Source organism: Argiope bruennichi, chromosome 3, assembly GCF_947563725.1.
Source record: "Argiope bruennichi chromosome 3, qqArgBrue1.1, whole genome shotgun sequence".
Lineage (NCBI taxonomy): Eukaryota > Metazoa > Arthropoda > Arachnida > Araneae > Araneidae > Argiope > Argiope bruennichi.
This window is the reverse complement of record NC_079153.1, coordinates 31,103,185-31,125,339: the sequence shown is the minus strand read 5'-3', so window position 1 is coordinate 31,125,339 and position 22,155 is coordinate 31,103,185. Positions and strand designations below refer to the sequence as shown.

Below are 22,155 nucleotides of genomic sequence, written 5' to 3'. Positions count from 1 at the left end.
AATGAGAAATCTTCATGTTTTCCCACCAAATTTCTAATATTATTAAAAAACAATACTGATTCTTAAAACCATTTAAATTTAAAAGATTGTCATCTTTTTAATGATATCAGTTTAATTATAATGACATTTTAAAAATATTATATATTTTTTTGTGCAATATATTACAGCCATAAGGTTAAAGAGCCCTCTAGTTCTTTTAAAAACAGAGAATATTAGAAAAATACACAATATATGTTCCGATTTGGGGGGGGGACTAGGTAATTCGGGTAATTAGAACTTGTATATTGAAAAAAGTTTAGGATTTCAAGGTGATATGAGGGGGGAGGGGAGAATTCATGCATCTTCCTTGTATGAACAAAGTAAAAATGCAGAAAATCCATTAAATTTTGCTTAACAAGCAAAAACAAAATATAAAAAACAATTGCTTACTGAGCAATGTTTTACAGAATGAGTGGCGAGGAGACATAGTGATGTCACATGCTGGATTGGTCTCTATCAGGCTGTTGTTTGCTTGAAGCATTTAAATGAAGAGAATTTATATATCTACATGAAAGTTTTGGCTTGATAATGTTGTTGGATGCGACTTTGAGGATATTGAGCAAATGCCCATGAAGCTTTAATTAAAAAGATTGCACCTCAGGCCAAGATTATGGGACTAGAAGTGCATAACAATATCACTGTGCTGGTAAAAGAATGCAGCCAAAATTATTTAAAAATTTAGTATCTGTAATTCTGTGTCCCAGCAACAAAAAAAAAAAAAAAAAAAAAAAAAAAAAACTCGCTGAGGAAAATTCAGTTTGGAGAGGAGGAAATAATAGAATTTACAGAGCAACACCTTTCAATGAATTAAGGAAGATTTTGAAAGCATAAGAAATATATATATAAAAAGACAATTAAACGTACGGAATAAATATTTATACTTATAGAATAAATATATGCATCTTATAAATTTTTTTTATATTCATTGCAAACTACACATCAACCTTGAATACACATGTAAAGTCATCTACAATATCCATAACTTCTGAATATATGCTAAGTAAAGTCATTTACAATATCCATAACTTCTGAATATATGCTAAGTAAAGTCATTTACAATATCCATAACTTCTGAATATATGCTAATATAAGTTTAGTTAGATAATTAATGAAGGAAAAAAAAAGTATAGAACTTGATTAACAAGGCACACATTTCCCAGAAAGCTAATGCATAATGTGAAATATTAGGCAAGCAAATGTCATTCTGAATTAATAAAATTTAAAATTTTTAGAAAAAAAATAATAAAATCACAGAATAAAATGGAGAGAAAGAAGAAAGCTATCAACAAAATTTAAAAATACAAACCAATTTCATGGATTCTCCTCTGCAGTGCTGAAGAAAACAGGAAACTTTCATCTTTACAAGACCTAATTTGAGTTCCAACTATTTCAGAATTGGAAGCTAAAATTTTTTGGCTCTCTTCAACAAGATTAACACCACCCATAGCAGCAACATCATTGATATCATCATCATCCCTAAAAGAAAGCAATGAAACAGATCAGTATTTAACTAATTCACACTTTTAAGTGACAAAATATATAAGTATTATAAATGCATACAATTTTATTTAGAATAACATAACTATAATAAGTTACTAAAGTAGCATCAATGCAACTTCAGAAAAATAGCCAATAAAATAGACTTTTCAAAGCAACAGAATACATAACACTCAATAAAAAGTTTACAATTTTGCATATTACAACATAATCAATAAAAATCTTAAAACCGGGGAGTAGTAATTACACGATTGTGCCACAATTCAATGCTAAAATAACTATTTACAGTTCTTACCTCCAATTAATGCAGCCTTCTACAAAAAGAGTTTTATTAATAAATTCTTATAAATTATTACCAACACAAATATATTGCCATTTTTTTCAGTTGTGCATATAAAAATATCTAGTATATACTTATACAAAGTTATTCAAGGAGAACATAGATTCTAAAGTGAATTATGTCCAAACTTGGCAAAACAAATAAAAAAAAAATAATAATAGCCACAAATAACTAAGATCAGAGCTAACTTCTTCAGTTTTCTTACTTAGTTTTCATGCAATGCTTATTTTAACAAAGAATTTCAAAAGCTTTTTTTTAAATCAACTGTTTTATATTTTACTTTATGTTTCTTCGAATAAAAAAAATTACTACTCAACCATGAAGCAAAGTCGAGAGATATCTTCAAAAATGGCATTTCTTATTTCATCATTCTAAGTATTATATTATAAATATATGCATTCATTTGCTGATTGATTTTCAAACTCGTGTTTTATTTTTTATAGATAATATAAAGCCAGAAAGAATTGAAAATTTTTACTTTCATATTTTATTTCTCAACTATGACTGAAAATTGATAAAACTGAAAACAAATTCTTAAATCAAATGATAATCAAAAATTCAACTAATATGCTGCTAACATTTAAAATTTTGAAACCAACAATACCCAAAACCTACCTTAATGCAGAAAAAGTTCTTTTGCTAGGATCTTTAGAAGAATTTAGTACTGGAATTTTCCCTTGGAATTTAGATTGTAGAGCAGTTACGGTTGCGGGAGAAGATGCAGCAACTGATGACGCAACTAGAGTCTTTCCTACTAACAAACTTTTTGCTTGCGTTGTAGAAGGTAAACGAGGCTAATATTAGACAAAGAAACAAGTATTAGAACAAATAATTTAGAATAAGAGATATGTTTCTACATATAAATGCACTAAATCTACTAAAATGAAAGTTTTTGAATTCAACAAACAAAATTGATATTTACCACTGAAAACCTTTGATTTATGATATTTTGGTTCTGTTGCAAGAGCTGAGCAGCAAGAGGTGCAGTTTGACCTGCCATAAGGCGAACTTGAGTAGTAGGTTGCATTACAGGCCTCTTCTGCCCAATCTATTGATATAATTAATATATAAATAAAATAAATCATGCAACTGAGAAAATGACATTTTGCAATGATTGATGAAAATAGTATATTGAAATTGAAACATATTTTTATTTTATATAAATATAATGCATAAAATATTTAAATGTACTAGCATGATTCTTTATTTCTTCCGTAAAAATCATATATATGGAAATGATCAAAATTCAGAATTCTTAATTTAAAAAAAATCTGAAAAGCCTTTATTTATTACTAGGGAGCTTTGCTCCCTGTTCACTTTCACTTGCTAACTCCGATTGATGTTGTCCGATACTATATGCGATGCTAATGATTTTCAGTTAGCAAGTTTTTCAACTTCACTGACCATTTGTCATGCTGAGAGGTTAATCCTTCCAAGATTAAAACAAACATTTTCTGATTGAAAAAGACCTACACTGAAAATATTCTTTGCTTATAACTCCAGTATCTAAATATTGAATCAATTTTTCACATTTTATAGCCAGCTTAGTAACTTCACAATCAGCTCCCCTCCCCTTTTCTTTTCAAATGGCTAGATTCTTGTTCAGTCTTTCTTTGCATCCCCCCATCTGATCTTTGCATTTCCCTTTACTGGACATCCCATAAAAAATAATGCAGAGTTAATGTGAGTTATGTGTATAGTTTAAATATTTAGATGATAGCTAATCAAGAAAAGAAAAATTCCTGTTACTCGAAAAAGGACAAACCAGAAAGTTATGCATTAGTGTTGCCATAAATCATATGACTAAAAGAAGAATTTACAAATAAGAATGTTTTAAACTCATTTATTGTTTAATTTGGTATTAATTAAAGCTTTTCTCTTCCTTTATTTGCCACCATTTTACAGTAAAGTATAATATGACATAAAAATAATTTTCGTTAAATATTTCAAATAATACTGGCAAAACAAACCTCAAATATCACATGTCAGGTGACTCAGTCTACCAACCACAAAATGAATAAAACACAATGCTTACATAATTTAATTTATATAATAGATAGATATTTTTCAGCTGCAATAAATAAGCATTAAATATTATTAAAATTAAATTTTTTTTAAAAAAAAGCAAAATAAGTACGAGTTTAAATACACAAAGATGTGTAAAAGCAAGAATTTCAAGACCAAAATGTTTATTTTAATTCAGTAAAAAAACTTTTTAAGGTAACTATAATATTTATAACATATAAGAAATTGTATTTATTGAAATTAAGCTGTATGAAGGACAAGCAAATATTCGCTGTAATATCCTATAAAAATTTATAACAAATGACTAAGTTTATGGAAAAAACAATTACTTGTATTTGCTGTAAACTGGAAGGATGTGGAAGAATTACAGCCCCTGGAGGTGGAGGACGTACCCCTTCGATTGTTAACTCTTTGGTAATCAAAGAGTGCCTTAGATAAGGTAAATTTTTCTGAACAATAAAAGAAATAAATTATTACATGTTATACAGCATTCAAAATGGTAATAACAATAAACTTTTAATAAAACTAGTTACAGATTATTTTAAAGAAACCTAGCCATACAAATAAACATAAACTTCCAGATTAACATTTATTAGAAAACTTTTTATTTTAAATTGAAAAATTCAGAAATTTGCGCAATGTATACACAATTTCTCAAGGCATAATGTTACTGCATTACAATTAAAGATATTCATATAATACCAGTATTCGAGAAAATGGTTTTCACTTTAATATGATCCAAGACATAATAAAATCTTGAACATTTCACAACATAAGTTTTAACAATAAAAACTAATGTTAAAATTAAGGAAGTCAGTAAGTAATATGCAATATTAAAAAAAAGCAATGGAATTTAATCGCAGAATTAAGTCTCCATGAAAAAAGGATTTTAGACCATAAAACTAACAACAGTAGCTAAGAATTACTAGATAAAGGAGATACTGATTAAGCTAATTTGATAAAATGACTTTTGAATTGGTTTGACATTGAGACAATATACGTTACATTATTACAAATGTGAGAATAAATGACTACCTTTTAGATAAAATTCAGTTGTGGCTTTTCAGTTTTTTAATAAGAATAATAGCATGATTTAATTTTTTATTTTAATATAGTATTAAAATTATATTTTACTTGAATTCAACAAACTTTAGGTAATTTTTAGATCTGCATTTCAAAAAGGTTATATCAGATATTGGTAAATTGTTTGCAAATGAAACTTTATACATATTTTACATGTTCAGTAATAATCAATCACAAACTGAGTAGTGGAGAAAATGGAAGTAAGTTTAAAACATTTTTGTTACATCTCAGAAAAAGAAAAATATAAAAAATTATAAATTCATCTTACTTTAAGAAAAGGAACTAAATATGGCTGAGGTGCAGAGTTTAACTCTTTTTGTAATTTGGTTGTAAACTCTTCTGCTTGCATAGTACCATCCTAAAATAAAATTATTATAAAAATAAAAAACAAAAGCAAATACAATTTAATGAATTTATTATCCTTTTATCGGTTATAACTAATATTTGCAGTAAAAAAATAACAAATAATCGATCTTCTTAAAAAAATATATACTTTGGTACTCAAGTCACTGGCAAACATAATCATAGATTAACGTTATATCTTTGGCTATAAATTATTAATACTATTATATGATTAATACAAATAAATATACTTGGGTTCAATTTATTTCTCAAAATATAGAAAATTATTCTAAATATTATTCTTCATATTATAATAATTATTGCAAAATATAATTCAAAATTTGCACAATAACCTGTTTTATGCTTTGACAAAATAACCAATATCCAGTTAGAACAATTAATTGATCATTATAATAGTCAGTTATATTTTCTTTGGATGGAATAATACTAATAAAAAAAACACTTTCTATCCGTATTTAATCCCATTTATAAAAAGTCTATTACAAACAAAACAAGCAACTGACAAATGTCAAGTATATTCCTTATGGTTAATGAGATCCTGTAATCAGTGAGTGCATGATGTACAGTGTCATGAAGTTAGAAAATAACATGGTTTATTTCAAAAGAGGGGGGGGGGAAAGACCATATAAAAGAATCGGATACATGATAGCATATAACACCAAATTTTAACTTTTTAAAAATAATAAGCTACCAAAAATGAGTCAATTTTTTTTCTCAAATTTCTCTCCCCCCTTTCCCCAATGCAATCATAAATGATCATAAAGAATATTCTTCAGAGTTGAAGGCAGATACTTGGCAAAATTTAAAGGTTGATGGACATAATATTCAATTCATATTTGGTCTTAAGGCAAATTATCACAATTAGATCTTTGGACATAAATCCAGAATGATTGCCATTTGTCATAAATGAAAACCAGTTCTGCTTTCTCCAAACTAGCAAAACATTATTTCTCCCGCCCCTTTCCTTTGTGCCTTTTATTAGCATTGGACTAATCCCTTATACTTTCTAGAAATTCATAAGACACCATGCAATTACCTATTCTACTTTCATTTCTTACTTTATTTCAGAAACATGGTAGAAATTAATAGTCATGGCCTACAAGTAATTGGCTGATGAGACTCAATAACTCTTCATAATCTGTCAAACCAATCTATTACTTCTTAACATGTGCTTAAGCACAAAATCAAATTACCCGAATCCCTCCAAAATGACAGAAATCAAATGAAATTTCTTATGTGAAATAAAAGCTATGTTTCTTATAAGAAATTTTAAACCAAAAATTAAATTGTAATGGCTATTTTCAATTTCAGATTTTAAAAAAATTTAAACTAAAATAAATACTTACAATAATACCCTGTATCAGGTTTCTTACACTTCTGGCAACAGCTGCAGGCTGTTCATCAGCTAATCTTATTAATGTAGATAAAAAATTCTTGCACTTCTTTTTAGCTGTATTGGGAGACATCTATATAAAAACAATATATATTTTTTAATAAAATGTAGTATAAACTGATCACTATCTCTAATTTGATAAAACTAATACAGTACTTCAATACACATGTAAAACTTGATAACAAATTTATATGAATTCAATAATAAATTATCTTGACTAAATAAATGAAGATAGAAACTTGTGAACTCATACAGCAAACTCGTATAATGTTATTAATGCACATTAAAAAGATAATTATATTAGGCAAGAATTTTCAATGACATAATAGTATATTATTCATTATAAGTACAAATCAAAAGCCTAAACAAAATAATATATACAATAAAGTAGATAGTAATTTTGCTCAAAATAAATTGAAATATGACAAAAGGAAAAGTAGTACTTTTATATCCCAATGAATGAATCCCAAGAGACAATTTGCAGTTATTACTACCATCACTTGTTCAACTTTTTTTTTTTTTCTTTTCCCCTTCTGTTCCCTTTTCATATCTTTAAGATTTTTTTTTTATCTCTGTTTGTATTAATATGATACAGATGATAAAGAAGTATTTTTGATTTAATAATATATTTTATTAATTTTTTTTACTATTCCTTCAGTATCAAACAACAGTCAAGACTTCCCTTCCCCTTTGATATTAAAAAAAAGTGAATTTTAAAGATTTTTTTAAAATTTGCTTCCCAGAGTTTTATTGGGAATGGAACTTGCAAAACAATCCCTCAAATATAAGTTTATTTTAATCTAACTAATTAAATATCAGATAATAAATGTTTAAATGCTGAAAGCTGAATTTTTTTTCACAATAAACCAAGATTTTTAAATTAACAACATATTTTAGGGAGAGGTTAAGGAAAAAATACAACTCAGCCCTCATTATTATTATTGGGTTTTTAGCTGATAAGCAATCATTGTCATTTCTTAAAACTTTCTCTAATGTAGGGGGAAAAAAAAAAGTCAGCAGCATCACATCCAAACTTATAAAACAAAATTAATGTCATTTTTTGACTGAACATTTGAGAAGGAATTAGACCAGAATTGACTAGAAGGAATTAGAACTGAAAGCACTTTTTTAAAGATTTACAAATAAAAAAATTTACTAAAAACAAACTGTACGATACAATGAAAAACAAAAATATTTATACTTCCACTGAAAAATAAGAGAATCTTTTGATAAATTATGATCTATGTTAAATGTTTTATAACAGGAATTCGACATTTTTTTTTGAGATTGAATGAATTTATAGTATATAGTAATCAGAGATTTGACAGAAACAAATTATAAAATAAAAATAAAACAATTTTAAAGTAAACACATGTAAAATATAATGATTTCCACTGTATGCTTCCATCATAGTGCAGAATTAATATTTGATTTAATAAAAAGTATTACATTAAGTGCTTCTCTCCCAACTCTTGCAAATAAATTTCTACTATAATCTTTAATTTTTAGCAAAGTTAGCAATGAATGCTATCATAGAAATGTTAAAGCAAAAAAAATATAACAAATAGAAATAAGAACATAAAATATTTACATAGTCTGCTTTTGTCCCTATTATAAAACAAGAAGAGCAAAAATGAGAAGTATTAATCTGAGACTTAACATTAGAAATACTGGGCCAGTGAAAATAACTAGTCACTCACTGCTAGTTATAGTGTCAAGAGTACTAAAATTAGTAAAAGTACAAGCTCATGTAAAATTTCCGACAGTATTTGCATACACTTCTAATATGCCTTTTAGATTTTTATTCTGAAATATTTTCATAATCTTTCATATATATCAATAATAAAAATTCTCACAACTGAATGATGTTAAATATAATAGTTTCGATTTATAACTTTTCTTCATTTAGAAATTGGAAAAGAGAGACAATGAACATATACATATTCCAGGAAGAAGAGAAAAAGATATTATTAAGAAGGTGAAAAGATATATTTTTTGCCATTTATTAGTTATACATCTATACAAAATTTTAAAAAGTCCATATGATCAAGTTTCAAGTCTTATTGCAGTTACCTGTGTAGGTGTGCCTGGTTGACTATTAGCAGTAGTCGTTTGAACTGTGAGTGGAGTTGTTAAGTTACCATTGATGCCAGCCTGCAAAATATGATTATTTGGTTTCATAATCTGAAAATGAAAAGTGATTTTATTTAAATAAAATAATTTCAAATCATAACCATTTCTTGAATTAGTGCTACAACATTAAAGAAATTTTGTAGCCAACAGAATTTTATATTTGTCTTGTTGCCACAGAAGAACTAGTAATTTAGTCAAATAAAAGATTGATAATAGGCATTCAAATTGTTATATTTTTGGATTACACTAAGCAATCAATAGTCAATAAAAATTTTAATAATAAGCAATAATGCTAAAAGTAATCTAAAAGTAATATCACACTGTAGAAGCTTAAAAAAAGTAATTTTGGAGATATTTTCTCAAAAAATTACTTAAAAACTTATAATCCAAATGAAATAAAAAAGGAATTGAAGAAAAAATATCTAAGTGATATTTTAATGCACCCTATTTAGATATAACATAAAATGAAGTGAAAAGAAATACATAAATTAGTATTATTGTTGAGCAATATAAAATTGACATAAAATATTTCTTCTCTATTAATTTCAAACAGTTGTGAAATTTGGCTCTTATAATTTAAAATCTTGCCAACTCATTAAAGATGAATGGAGTGGTGAGATGAGAAGGTGAACAATTTCCTTAAAAAGATGTTAATAATATCTATTTAAGGCTTATTTTGAATAAAGAGATATTGAATTCCATCTTTTCACAAATGTAAAAGTGTTAAAATTTTACTTGTATTATTAACATAGAGATAATAATGGTTAGGGAATTCATTCGAGATGAAATTGAAAGACTTACTTCAGATCATTTTGAAATTTCTATAGCAAAAGATGAAAATTAATACACCAACAAGGAAGATAAAAAGAGAGAGAGAGAAAAGACCGAAATTCAAAGCAAAGTAATCAATAGATTGGATACGTAGTTAGTATGGGAGGTAGAAATGGCAAAAGATACTTTATTTCATTTTTTATAAAGTATATTACTATGAGAGAAACAGTAATATCTGGGTTGCACCAATGCAAGTTTATGTATCAAATTCAATGCACCAGGACAAAAATTCTAATATACTTTTAAAAGTTTTATCTTAATATACTTTTTAGTTATTATATCCTGTAATTTTGGAAAATAACCAAAAATGTTGGAAACATACACTGAAAGACTTGTAACCTATTAAGCAAGAAAAAAATATACTTAAAATAATAATAATAATAATAATAAAAAACTAGGAAGAACGAATAAAGACTAAATCATATTAGAGGAGGGAAGAGAAAGATTGAATATGCAAATGTGTTACATAAGTTAACTACATTTTTACTACTTACTTTAAAAATCAATAAAAATAATTTTTAAAAATTGTAATGAAGTTTATAATTTACAAAAATCATGCAGGTTAAATTTAAATGTTACTGCAATTTAATATGCATAAGTTTATATGAATTTAACAATTTTACCTTAATAACCCCACTCTTTGTGGCATTTGGAGAAGAAAGTCTAGAGTTGGCATCATTTAATTGTGTGGTTCCTGGTTGAATAATAGTGCCAACAATTGACTGAGGAACTGTTACAGATACCTGGGAAGAAATTATACACATACTATAATAATATCATTCAGAGCATCAAAAATTTTTAGACAGTTAAAATTACTAAGCCACATAATTTCTTGCTTATATTTAAATTCCTAAATTTTTTTAAAAATATTCTATTGGTATTTTTTACTTCTTTCTTCTTTTTTACATAAAATGTATTTTTATATGCATAAATTCATAATAACAAATAAAAAAAAGCCTAAATATAATATATTGGAAAGTGTCTTAAAATCCATTTATGACTCTAAAGAAGTGAGAAATAATAACAATCAAGATATTTCCAATTCCTAAAATTTTACGAATTAAATAGGAAAGTACAGTTCCAATGGAGTCATTGGTGGATTAAGGCATTTATGGCCTTAAGCAGAACACATTATGATGCGAGTCTTAATAATTCTAAGAAGTAGTAGCAAGTCAATTTAACTTTACATTTCAACATATTTTTAACTTAACACGTTGGAAGATTTTAGCCCTGATCCTTTACTTTGGAAATTTTGTGAAAATAAATATGTAATTAAATTTTTAATCTCAAGCTTGTCTATTTCATGTTTATGAGCAATTATATTTGAATAAACATTTGATTCTTATAAATATTGAAATAAATAAGTGAACACAATGAAGCAGGAGCCTGGGTCAATTGATGGAGTATTGATTTTGTCCAAATATTTTATAATTCATAAAATTTGAATATTTTATAAATTTATTTATTTTCCAAATAAACTAATAAATCTGCATGCTTCAACTTGTAATTTTAGAAACCTTGGCAGTTGCCTCATCAGAAATCTACCATCGATGGCAACCTCATCCACTATTGCAATGGATAGCTGAATAAATCCCATATAATTATTTCAAAACATTTTTATCCATTTATTTTCTCAATTTTATCAAATAAGGTTATAAATAGCAACCATATAAAAAAAAAATTGAAAACTGTTATAATTCCATAAAACATCACCACATGTGGAAATTAAGTATCAGCTCTATACAACAAATTTGAAAACTTGAATTTATGCTTAAATTGATTCACTAAGCACGGCAAAATAGTACTTCAGTAAAGAACAAGAACTGGTGTTTAGGTATTTTTATATGGTCTGTAGTTAGTAGGCTAGTTTTAACTTTAAAGATCAAAATTAGCAATACCTTTACAACTACAACTAATAATAAAATATTTCTGGATTATTTATTTCAATAAAGTAGGCACTTAAATAACATACACACAAAATTTACAGCAGGGAATGTAATTTATAATTACAGAAATTCAAAATTATCCTTTATGTGTGTTTAAAAAACACAAATTCATGGAATTCACAAAGTAAGATAATCCACAAATTCCAAAGAAAAGCAAATTATTTTCATGCTATCAAAGTAACATCGAGTTATTATTAAGGATGTCCTTATTTTACATCCTGCACCCCTTGTTTAAAATTGAAATCAGATTGCCAGTATAGAATTTGCATGTCGGGTTGGGAGAGGTAAATAGTGAATGAGTTAAATAGTATTTTGCTATGTGCTGACATTCCTGGATTTGTCTCGCCTTGAATTCCTTTTTCAAACTCTTGTCTTCTGTTGAATTCCCCCCTCCCCAGATACATCTGGTAAATAATGTTTTACAACTATCAATTTATTATATTGAACTTGAATGTCCGAAAAAATATTTTCTTTCCATTTCTCCAGAAAATCAAGCACTTTTAAAGGATGCCCCTCCATCACATTAAACACTTTTCATGATGCTATACACCCTATATTAGTATTATAATATCTCCACAACTTTTAAAGAAAACTTCTATCATCAAATCTACAAGTTTAGAAGTTTGCATATATGCAAAATATAATAATTTTTAAAAAATACATCTTGTGATAAGTTAAGATTTAGAATAAATATTTATATATTTTCTTACACATTGTTTCTTTAAAGTTACATATGAATCCATACCTGATTAGCTTTGAGACCAGTTGCACTAACAGGAACAGAAACCAACTGCTGTGGTGTGACCGTTCGAACACTAGTTGCTCCAGGCTATATACATAAAAATACATAAAGTATGAAATCTATTTTCCAGTCTGAAATATTTAAATAATAGGAGCCTTTTTTCCCCTGCTTTTGAAATCCAAAAATTAAACAAATTTTGAAATTTGCCAGATTAAAAGTGACGAGACAAAAAGTAAACATAAAAGAAAAATATGCATCAAATGCTGCATTAACTATAAAAGTACAAAATTGCACACCTAAGCACATTATTTAAGTACGCTTATGTACGCATATTCATCTCATAAATTTCTAACGTTCAGTAAAAAGTGATTTTTATAATATTAGGCACTGCAAGCACAAATAAATTTAATGATTTGATAAGATGAGCATTTGACAGTATTAGTATTGTTATTTTCAAAAAGTTAAAAACATTACAAATCCAGGTAAGTAAGATGGAAGGGAAAAGATGATCAAATTCTACTTTTACCTACATTTCTTATGATGGAAATATTTTTTATAACTTAGAAGTTCTGTTCTTTTATAATTTGAAAATTATGCAATAAAAATGTTCTTAGGAGAAAAAGAATTTACCCTAATCTGATATTTTCATTTTAAATTTAATTTACAATTGACCAATAAATAAATAATCCTAAAATTTTTATAAACACAAATAAATAATAAAGCAGAATGTGTTTATTGATTTGACCTTTTTTTGATCAAGAATTTTCAAATTTTGCAATATATATATATATATATATCTAGGACGCTGATCATAAAAAAATGCTATATTTTATAAAATTTTATTTAATTAAAAAAAAAGATTTTAGCATTTTCTTGCAATAATTTCTAAAAATTAAATGCAGAGAAATAACTTTTAAGACATTTTAAAATTCATATTTTTCATGGTACTATGATGCCATGAGACTTCACTCCATTAGGAAGGTTCATGTACACAACAAAGAAAACATGCGAGAGACAATTAAAACAACATGGTTTTATATCCATCACAATTTGATATTTCAAAATATGTTGGCGAGAGAACCACGAACAAGCTATACATAAAAGATTCAATTGAAATGAAATATTACCAATATTCCTGGCAAACCAGCTAGTTGCCAAAAGTAACTAGTAAGAAATACAGAACAGACAACTATTTACATAAAATCAGAACATGCTCCAATGAAAGAGAAATACTAAAAGATTTATTTTTAAAGTAACAATAAATAGCAAAATTTGATGCATGTTTAATTAATTTTTAGAATACTTGTAGGACAATCATATCATTTTACATTTATGCTATTATTTATCTTTACAGTAAATTTCTATATAAATAAGAATTTATAAAATTTTGAATTTGCTCTTAAAAACAATTTTAAACAAATATCACATTTCAAATACGTATTTGCATTATTTTACACTCTAATTTGAAAATAAATTTTCCTTTTTTATAAGAAATAAAGCGGAATTAAAAAAAAAAATATATATACACATATTTACCGGTATTGATTGCAAACGATAAGTAGCTCCACCAGGAATAGTGCTTGCTGACGAACCAGCAATATTCACCACCTGAAGCTGTCCATTCTCAGCTTTAAGTAAAACTGCTCCTCTCACCATTCCAGGTGCAAGTGTTATTGTTCCCTAAAATGAATACCACATCAATTATTTAACAATAAATGGACAAATCAAAAAAGATAGTATAAATATTTTGAATTAAATGTTTTAGATATAACTTTAATTTCTTATAACTTCTTTTCATAAAAAAATACCCAATATGATTCATTTTCAAGGCACAGACACATCCAAAAATAATTAGTTGATGCATACTTAAAATAAGTCTATTTTATGAAATCTACTATATAATAGTTTAGTTAAACAGAAAAAAATTAGATGCACAAATTGTATATAAATAATCAATTAGTCAAGTTAAAACAGAATATATAAAATGTTAGTATTAGCAATTCTTTTGCAGTTGCACACAACACTCTCAAACATAAATCAAGCATAATAACATTAGTAGGAAGGACTGATGATCAATTTCAATTTTACATTTCTATTTAACACTATAGGGAAAAACTGGAAAGAATTCAAAATCCTACAGGATCATATAAAATCCTTTATCTTAGTATGTTTGCTTTATTTTTTGTTCATATTTAGGATATATCAATACTGCATTTTACTTTAATATTGTTAGAATGGATTTTCCTCCATTAAATACTGGGATTTTGTAGAAAATATTTCACATGTATTTGGATATTATTATGCAAACTAACTTATCAATTTATTATTTATTTATTTATTTCCAATGCATTACAAGATATTCCTAGGACAATTTTGAAACTAATTTCTAATTCATTTTTTTAAAGCAGAACTGAATATTTTATTTCAATTTTCCTCAAGGATTAATTTATTTTGTGACCAATGACAAATAATTAACAAATTTAAATATTACAGACTTTGAACAATATTTAAATATAATTCAAAATAAGATATTTTTACAGTACCCTTCCATACTTTTTTTTAGACTAGCTTTAACACTTTGGCACATTTATATGTTCTAACAATGTAAAGTTTGATAAGTCAAACAGAAATGGACCAGAAAGTGATGGAATTATACCTCTTCTAAAAAAATGCAAGGTAAATTTTTAAAAAGTTAAAATTACAGCTAAATAGAAATGTATATACAGTTTTAATGCTATTTTTAAATCTACGATTCACTGCAAGTGTCAAGTACTTTTTACCTAGATTTAGAAGAAAACTTGCATATCATCACAATTTTTATTACAGTTATTTATCATATGTAACTGCATACCTATAGTACATAACAAGATATGTATTTTAAATGACTACCTTCAAAGAAAAATTTTCCAGACTCAACTTTTTAGCACTAACACCCATTTTTGGAACATTAACGCATGTGCGAGGTCTTTTTAACCCCAAATTTTAAAAACACTTATTTCTTATTTGAATAGACATTTTTACAAAAATAAAATACAAACAGATTATAGGAATATTTTTCACATAAATGAGTTTTATTCAAGATAAAAATGCGACATTTAATAAGAAGGGACATTGAACTTACCTCCTTTTTTTAAGCATCTTTTGTGCCCATTTCTATTTTATGCATTCCATTCATATAAAACTTATTTTATTTAAATTAATTAATTTCAGTTTAAAAATGTTGAAATTATAAGAATACTGATATTTTGCATATCGTTAAACTTTGAATTTTTGTTTTAGAAAAATAAACTTGAACATTAAAATTAGAAAATTCAAAACTTTTCCCTTTAACGTTTATTTATATATACAAAAAAAAAAAAAAAAAAAAAACTATTATTGGTTGTTATTCAGAATTAGATGAATTTTTATTATTAATTTTGAAACATGTTTTGCATATGATTTTGCTACATTTTATGAAGTCTTTTGATCAAATTTTCTTCGGCATCCTTCACATTAATGATAAATTGGGCCTTTTTTTTAAAAAACTTTTTAGGTTTGGCATCTTTTGGTAAAGTAAGTAGTCTTTTAGCATTTGTACCGATAATTGTAGCTATATTTTCATTCCTTCATCTCTTATCCAAATGCTCTTTGAGAAGCTGAACAGCAAGTTGTTTCAAATAGTCTTGCCAAATAAGATTCTAGCACTTACTATTGCTCGCTCTATAAATGATAAAATAATTAATATCTGCTATATTCAGGAAGCCAAAGAAAATGGTCAAAGGCCAACAATAACTTTTACTGGACACTGAATAAGTTCAATATATCTCATCTATTGTTTCAACTCCACCTTAGGACAAGTTGTAAAAAGTTATCATTTAATTCAAGTCCCCTGTGTTGGTATTGAGCACACCATCATAATGAAATGAATATAATACCAATACAAATTTTCCATTTTTTGGTATATGAGGTTAGAGATATCTTCTTCTCATAAAACCCTAAAAGAGAAGAATTTACAAGTCTTAATGCACGCAGAAAAGTTATTTCAGAATTTCTTTTTATTTTTTTATTTTTCTGATTGTTCCAATGACGGTGAATTGATTCTTTTCTAATAAATCCAAAGCTAAAGGGAAAGTCGTAAACTAATTATGTATCATTACAATGTGGCCTGTTCCATTTATTTGAGCTATAAGTCTCTTTAAAACATCATCTGACTTGTTGCTAAATTGAATGGCCCACTTGGTTGCTGTCCAACAGAAACTTCTAAAGTGCCATTATGAAAGGCGCAAGAATCACACTGTGCAAAAATTTTCATATCATATTTGATATAAACTTTGGTATTTACTTTTGATGTACTGATGAACTGACACTTGCCATGAAAGAGTTCCAATTTCTCGTTTATAGTACATTATCCAAAAACCGTGTACATTTTTTTGGAAATTGAAAATTATTTTTTCAAGCACACTTCTTATGATGGGCAATTTATCTGTAGTCTTTCTCTTGTGATGATCGTGGAAGTGCAAACATTGAAGAAGAAAGTGATATACATTGTACCTGAAAATACTGGAATATCTGTTCTATCTGAAGACCACAAATCTTTTGCATTCAGGTATGCAACTCTAAGAACACTGGAATACTGCAATAATCCAAAGAATGTTTTTATCTCAAAAGCATCTGTTTTATCATCTCTTTCGTAACTGAATTGCTTTTGAACTGATGAAATATAAATACTTGCACAGTCTACGACAGTGCCAACAATATCTTCATGAAAAAAGACTAAAAAAGAATCTAGAACAGAAGAAATTTATTCAAAAGGGATCTTGATACCTGGTAAATGCAACACTATGTTACAAGACTTTGTTTTCGAAAATTCTTTGGTGGAACTATTTTTTTCTAATTTCATTTAAATTTTATCCATCTTTACAAATGTAAAATGTATCACCAACTATCTGATCACCTAAATCAAAATCTTCAGGATCTGCTACTTATTCTACGATAACTTTCCAATGTTTCATTATTATCAGACGAATTTGAACTATTGTTTCATTATCTGTAGGAATACTTGCAAGAAGATCTCCAAGTCTCTGGTGTGCATATTCATACACTGTCAAAGCTATAACATTGAATGAATCTGAAATGCTAGCACATGGATCAATTTGATTTTAACTCCCCCAGTAAAAAATGATATACCCTGGTATCTGGTTTTTGCTATCACTGTATTTTTCTAGATTCACTATGAAGGTATAGAAAGTAGCAGCTGCAAGTAATTAGAATTTCCTATAATTTCTTAGCAAAAAAGAACAGGTGGGGTCAAAATGACCCCATGCATGAGCTGATGGGTTGACTTTAAATAGAAAATAAAATGATACTTGTTGCTTTTAAGTCAGAAATGAAGTTAATTAAAAATAGCATTGTACTGACACTTGCACTACCATAATTATGACTTGTTATTGAATTTTGAGTTATTAGAGTGAGACTAGGTAATTTTTAACTAATTTCTATTCCTAAAAACTATATAGCTTGTAAAATATACAATAATCTTATATTATGGTCTTATCTATCACAATATGAGACAAACTTGCTATTATATTCTCAGATTAAATTTTTTTTTCTTTAATTTGGAAATTTCTTCTTAAACAAAATTAAACATCAATTTCTTGGTGACGAATGACATAAAGTAACAAAATCATACATTACCAATCTAGGAGAATTATTATTTGAAATAATTATATTTTAAAATTTAATGATATAATTTACACCCTTAAATTTTTTAATATATCTGTTTTCAAAAGCTTCATTATCCTGAAAAGCAGTTTAGACCTTACCTTATTAGTTGAACACGGGATAACTTTCTGCCCCACTATCTGGTTCTTAGGTGCAGCGACTCTTTGCTGTTGATAAGTTTGTACTTTTATTTGAGCATTATTTTGAGAAAGGCCCCTCTAAGACAAATAGTAAGAAATAATAAAGTACAAAAATAAAATCATGCAAAAAAAGTTAACAAAGCATAAAACAATGGAATAAAAATTCATGCAAAAGCTTGTTTTTCTCCAAAAATAAGCAAAAAGAATTTAGAATTGTATTAGTGCAAAATTATAATGCACAAATAAATGCATTCACAGTACATATTGAGGTAAAAATATTAATACAGCAAACAAAAAAAAACAAAAAAAAAAAAACATGCAAGGCAAAAAGAAGCAATAAATATTAAAACAGTGTTTCAATGTTAAAGCTTCATCAAAACAATATTTATTGTTTTATGAATATAAAAAATACTCAACATCACAAATGAAATTATTCCATGCACTGTACATACAATGCAGAACAAAATTATAAATACAGTAGACTCCCGATTACCCGCGGGCGGGTTATCCGTGCCTGCCGCACTAAGTTTTTTTTTTTTTTTGCTTCCAAGCAAAGAGAAAATGCTTCCAAAGCAAGAAGCAAACACAAATGACTGATTTCTTCAAAAAGGTGTAGTAGTTATACTTTTGTAATTACATAATACATTATGGTATTAAAATAGTACATATGTATTAATTTTTCTGCGTACCCTTGACGCCTCTCGTAAGTCCAAAGCACTTTTCTGTTTTCATTCACAAAATGCATTTTAGGTTAGTTTTGAGTGATATACTAAAATATTAAGCATTAATTAAACATTTCCTGCTGTTTATTTTATGTTTTATTGTACATAAAACGATTTTTCAAAGTTGGAATGACTGTTTTCTCTTTTGCTATACCCGTTTTTAGATTTTTTCGGATTATCCGAGATTTTTGTTATCCGCGGCGGCCGCGCCACCCAATAACGCGAATAATCGGGAGTGTACTGTACATAAAAAAAAAAAAAAAAAAAAAGAAACAACCCAAAGACATGATCAATTATATATATTTGTTTCATCTTCAAATACTACTGATTTAAAGTCTACATTGCAAGTTATATCATGCATCGAAAGATGTGTAAAGAATAATAATAATAAAAGAATGACTTCTTCAATTGCTATTTGTTAATATTACATTTGGAAATTATTTATAATTATACCATTGTGAATCTTAATAAAATAAAAATTATAAATCTTTACTAATCACAAAGATGTTTGTGTTAAGGTATGTGTTAGTGCCCCACAGGCCAGAATATTTGACTTACAGTTATCAAACTTGGCACATAATACTTTGGAGAATAAAAATGTACACGTCGAAATATTTTTTTAAAAATTTTTAATCAGAATTTAAATTTAAAATTAAGCAAAATTTCAGCATTTTTCTGTAATATTTTACAAAAATATTTTGTGCTGCAATTTTACAAAAATATTACAGCACAAAAATTATTTTTACATCATATTACAATCTGCCAAATTATTTTTTCATAAATATCGATATTTAACCTACAAATTAAGTTTCCACTTTTAATAAATTAAAAAAAAAGCATTATTTTAAACATGTATTCTAACACTTTTATTTCGCATAAAATAAATATAAAAAAATTAATCTGCATAAGCCCATTATGCATGAAAAGGAAAATTAGCTTTTATCATGATGTTGTCCTCAAACTAACAAAATCTCAAATTAAGATTAAGTTACATCTCACAACAAACCAAACTTGGACAACTGATTTTCAACACATGTCTGTATAAAATAAAATGTAAAATATCATATTTCTTAAAAAAAAAAAAAAAAAAAAGCAGAAGAAAAGTATTTTGTGACTATCTATAACATTAATTTGGTTATTCTTCATTATTTAAGACAAATACAGTTATATATTAAATATATAGAACATCAATGTAATTGAAGCTCATCAATTAAATTCTAAATCATTAGTAATAGGCATATACATTTAATAAAAAATGGTCTAAATGAAATAATTATACTTTATGTAGTTAGAATCAATAAATACTCCGATGAATTACAAATTTTAAATTTTTAAGTAGCTTCTGTGTAATGCGAGTGATACTGAATAAACTATTCTTGAGACATTAATATTTTATATTAAAACACTTTTTTGCAACTAACACTGACCAAGTTAAAATCCTTTGGATTATTCTTTAAAAATGCTCAATTTTAGATCCTCCATCAACCATCTTGAAAAAAATAATAAATATATGCCTGGAATTTCCCCAATGCTGACTGGCCTAAAATATTAAATACTGTTCATTTCAGTATCCTGAGATCTGTTTTCGATGATCGCACTAAACGGGCAAATGCAGAAAAATGCACATACTTTTGAAATTCATTTTATTGTTAAACGGAAGCATCTCTTCCTTTCATGTTTCCTCTCAACACTATTTTATTGAAATAAATACATCCTAATGCATGTGCAAAAGCATGGAGGGTTTTAGAATCTGTTGGTGAACAATATGTAGGTAGTCCTAAAATAATGATATTCAAAGAATTATAACTCGGTCAGATTTCAGTGAGGAAAATTGAATCATTAGATTGTCAAGATTATTTCACTGAATACAATTCAGAGGATCAAAAAAACAAAATTCAGTCTTCACAACTGTTTTCAGAAGTAGTTTTATTGACTGAAATAATATATTTACAGCACTTAAATTTTTTTGAAAGCAAAATTAAACATTGAACTCGAGTTTTTACAATGAATAAATTTATCTATTGATAAATACTTTGAGATAATGCTTAAATTAAAAAAAAAATAATAATAATTCTGTAATACATACAAGACTTCTATGTTGAAGGATTTAATTTACGGCAGTCTTACTTTTAAGTAATACACTAGTTTCAGTAAAAATATTTTCATATTTAATGAAGTTTTATTACTTCTGCTTCAATTTCAAAACTTTTGGGAGCTGACAGAAAATTAGTGTTGCACAGTATAATGAATAAAATGGCACAAGGCTTCTATAATAATAATAATATCAGCTATCAAAATTTGAAGTTTGAAATTTGCAGGAGAAGTTATTAATAGCCTAAAGTGCATAAATAAATGGAAAATTTTAGTGAGCATTAATCTTCAAGAACTAGCGCATCATCAAAGATGGCTAATATTCACACAGAAGATTGACATGAGGATATTATTTAAATCTCATAAATTGATCAGTACACAACTTTATCTTTGTATTCTGAAGTTTATAAAAAATTTCAATGTCTCAAACAGTTTAATTTTTTTTTAAGTACTTAAGATTACCATACAGTAGCACTATAAGTAGATCAATGTTAATGTATATTTTTTTCTAGACATGTATAGGAAATTTACTTATTGGTAAGTAAATATTATTGTCTTAAGAAAAAATTAGTCGATAAATTTGATACAATGTCATTAATTTTTCATATTTGAACACCTAACAAAAACTATTTCAGCAACAACAAGATTTAACATTAAAAAGGCAATCTTTTTAAAGCTTCTGTTACACTACTTTGCTCAAATTTACAATTTTTCAGTGAACACTAATTTCTTATCTAGGAAATACAAATTTTTATACTTTTGTGTTTTAAAGGTTTGGAAAATTTTTCTGCTTTTGGGTAATAATGGGTTATAATTTTCAAAATACTAGTTCAAAAATACTCATTCACACTCATTCTTGCAAAAATTCATTGCATGAATGAAAGGAAGGCAAAGTTTCTATGGCCAAGAAAATTGGCAATTAACAACCTATTCTTAAAATTATCTGGATCAGAAGTTTTCAATCTGTGAGACACGAGTCAATTTTTTTATAGGATAAAATAAAAATCTTGAATGTTTGTGTATCTTTCCACAATTTGCAAAAAATGCAATGTCAGTTTAAAATCTTCATCAAACCACACAGAAATAATTTTATTAAAAAATATGTCACAC

General features: G+C 26.7%; 1 protein-coding gene across 4 annotated transcripts in view; it reads right to left on the bottom strand.

Annotated features, from left to right (window-relative positions):
* Positions 1–22,155, bottom strand: part of LOC129963161 (transcription initiation factor TFIID subunit 4-like) — a 32,739-nt gene that overhangs the window by 6,854 nt on the left and 3,730 nt on the right. Inside the window, exons 2-12 of one of the 4 annotated variants that reach the window (XM_056077283.1) lie at positions 18,194–18,310; positions 13,929–14,072; positions 12,396–12,479; positions 10,328–10,447; positions 8,814–8,924; positions 6,694–6,813; positions 5,253–5,342; positions 4,231–4,350; positions 2,799–2,924; positions 2,492–2,670; positions 1,346–1,515 (exon numbers count right to left, since the gene is read on the bottom strand). In XM_056077283.1, coding sequence (XP_055933258.1) covers positions 1,346–1,515; positions 2,492–2,670; positions 2,799–2,924; positions 4,231–4,350; positions 5,253–5,342; positions 6,694–6,813; positions 8,814–8,924; positions 10,328–10,447; positions 12,396–12,479; positions 13,929–14,072; positions 18,194–18,310 — 1,381 coding nt within the window. The remainder of the gene's footprint in view (positions 1–1,345; positions 1,516–2,491; positions 2,671–2,798; positions 2,925–4,230; positions 4,351–5,252; positions 5,343–6,693; positions 6,814–8,813; positions 8,925–10,327; positions 10,448–12,395; positions 12,480–13,928; positions 14,073–18,193; positions 18,311–22,155) is intronic. The other 3 variants (XM_056077284.1, XM_056077285.1, XM_056077286.1) reach the window with 3 other exon arrangements.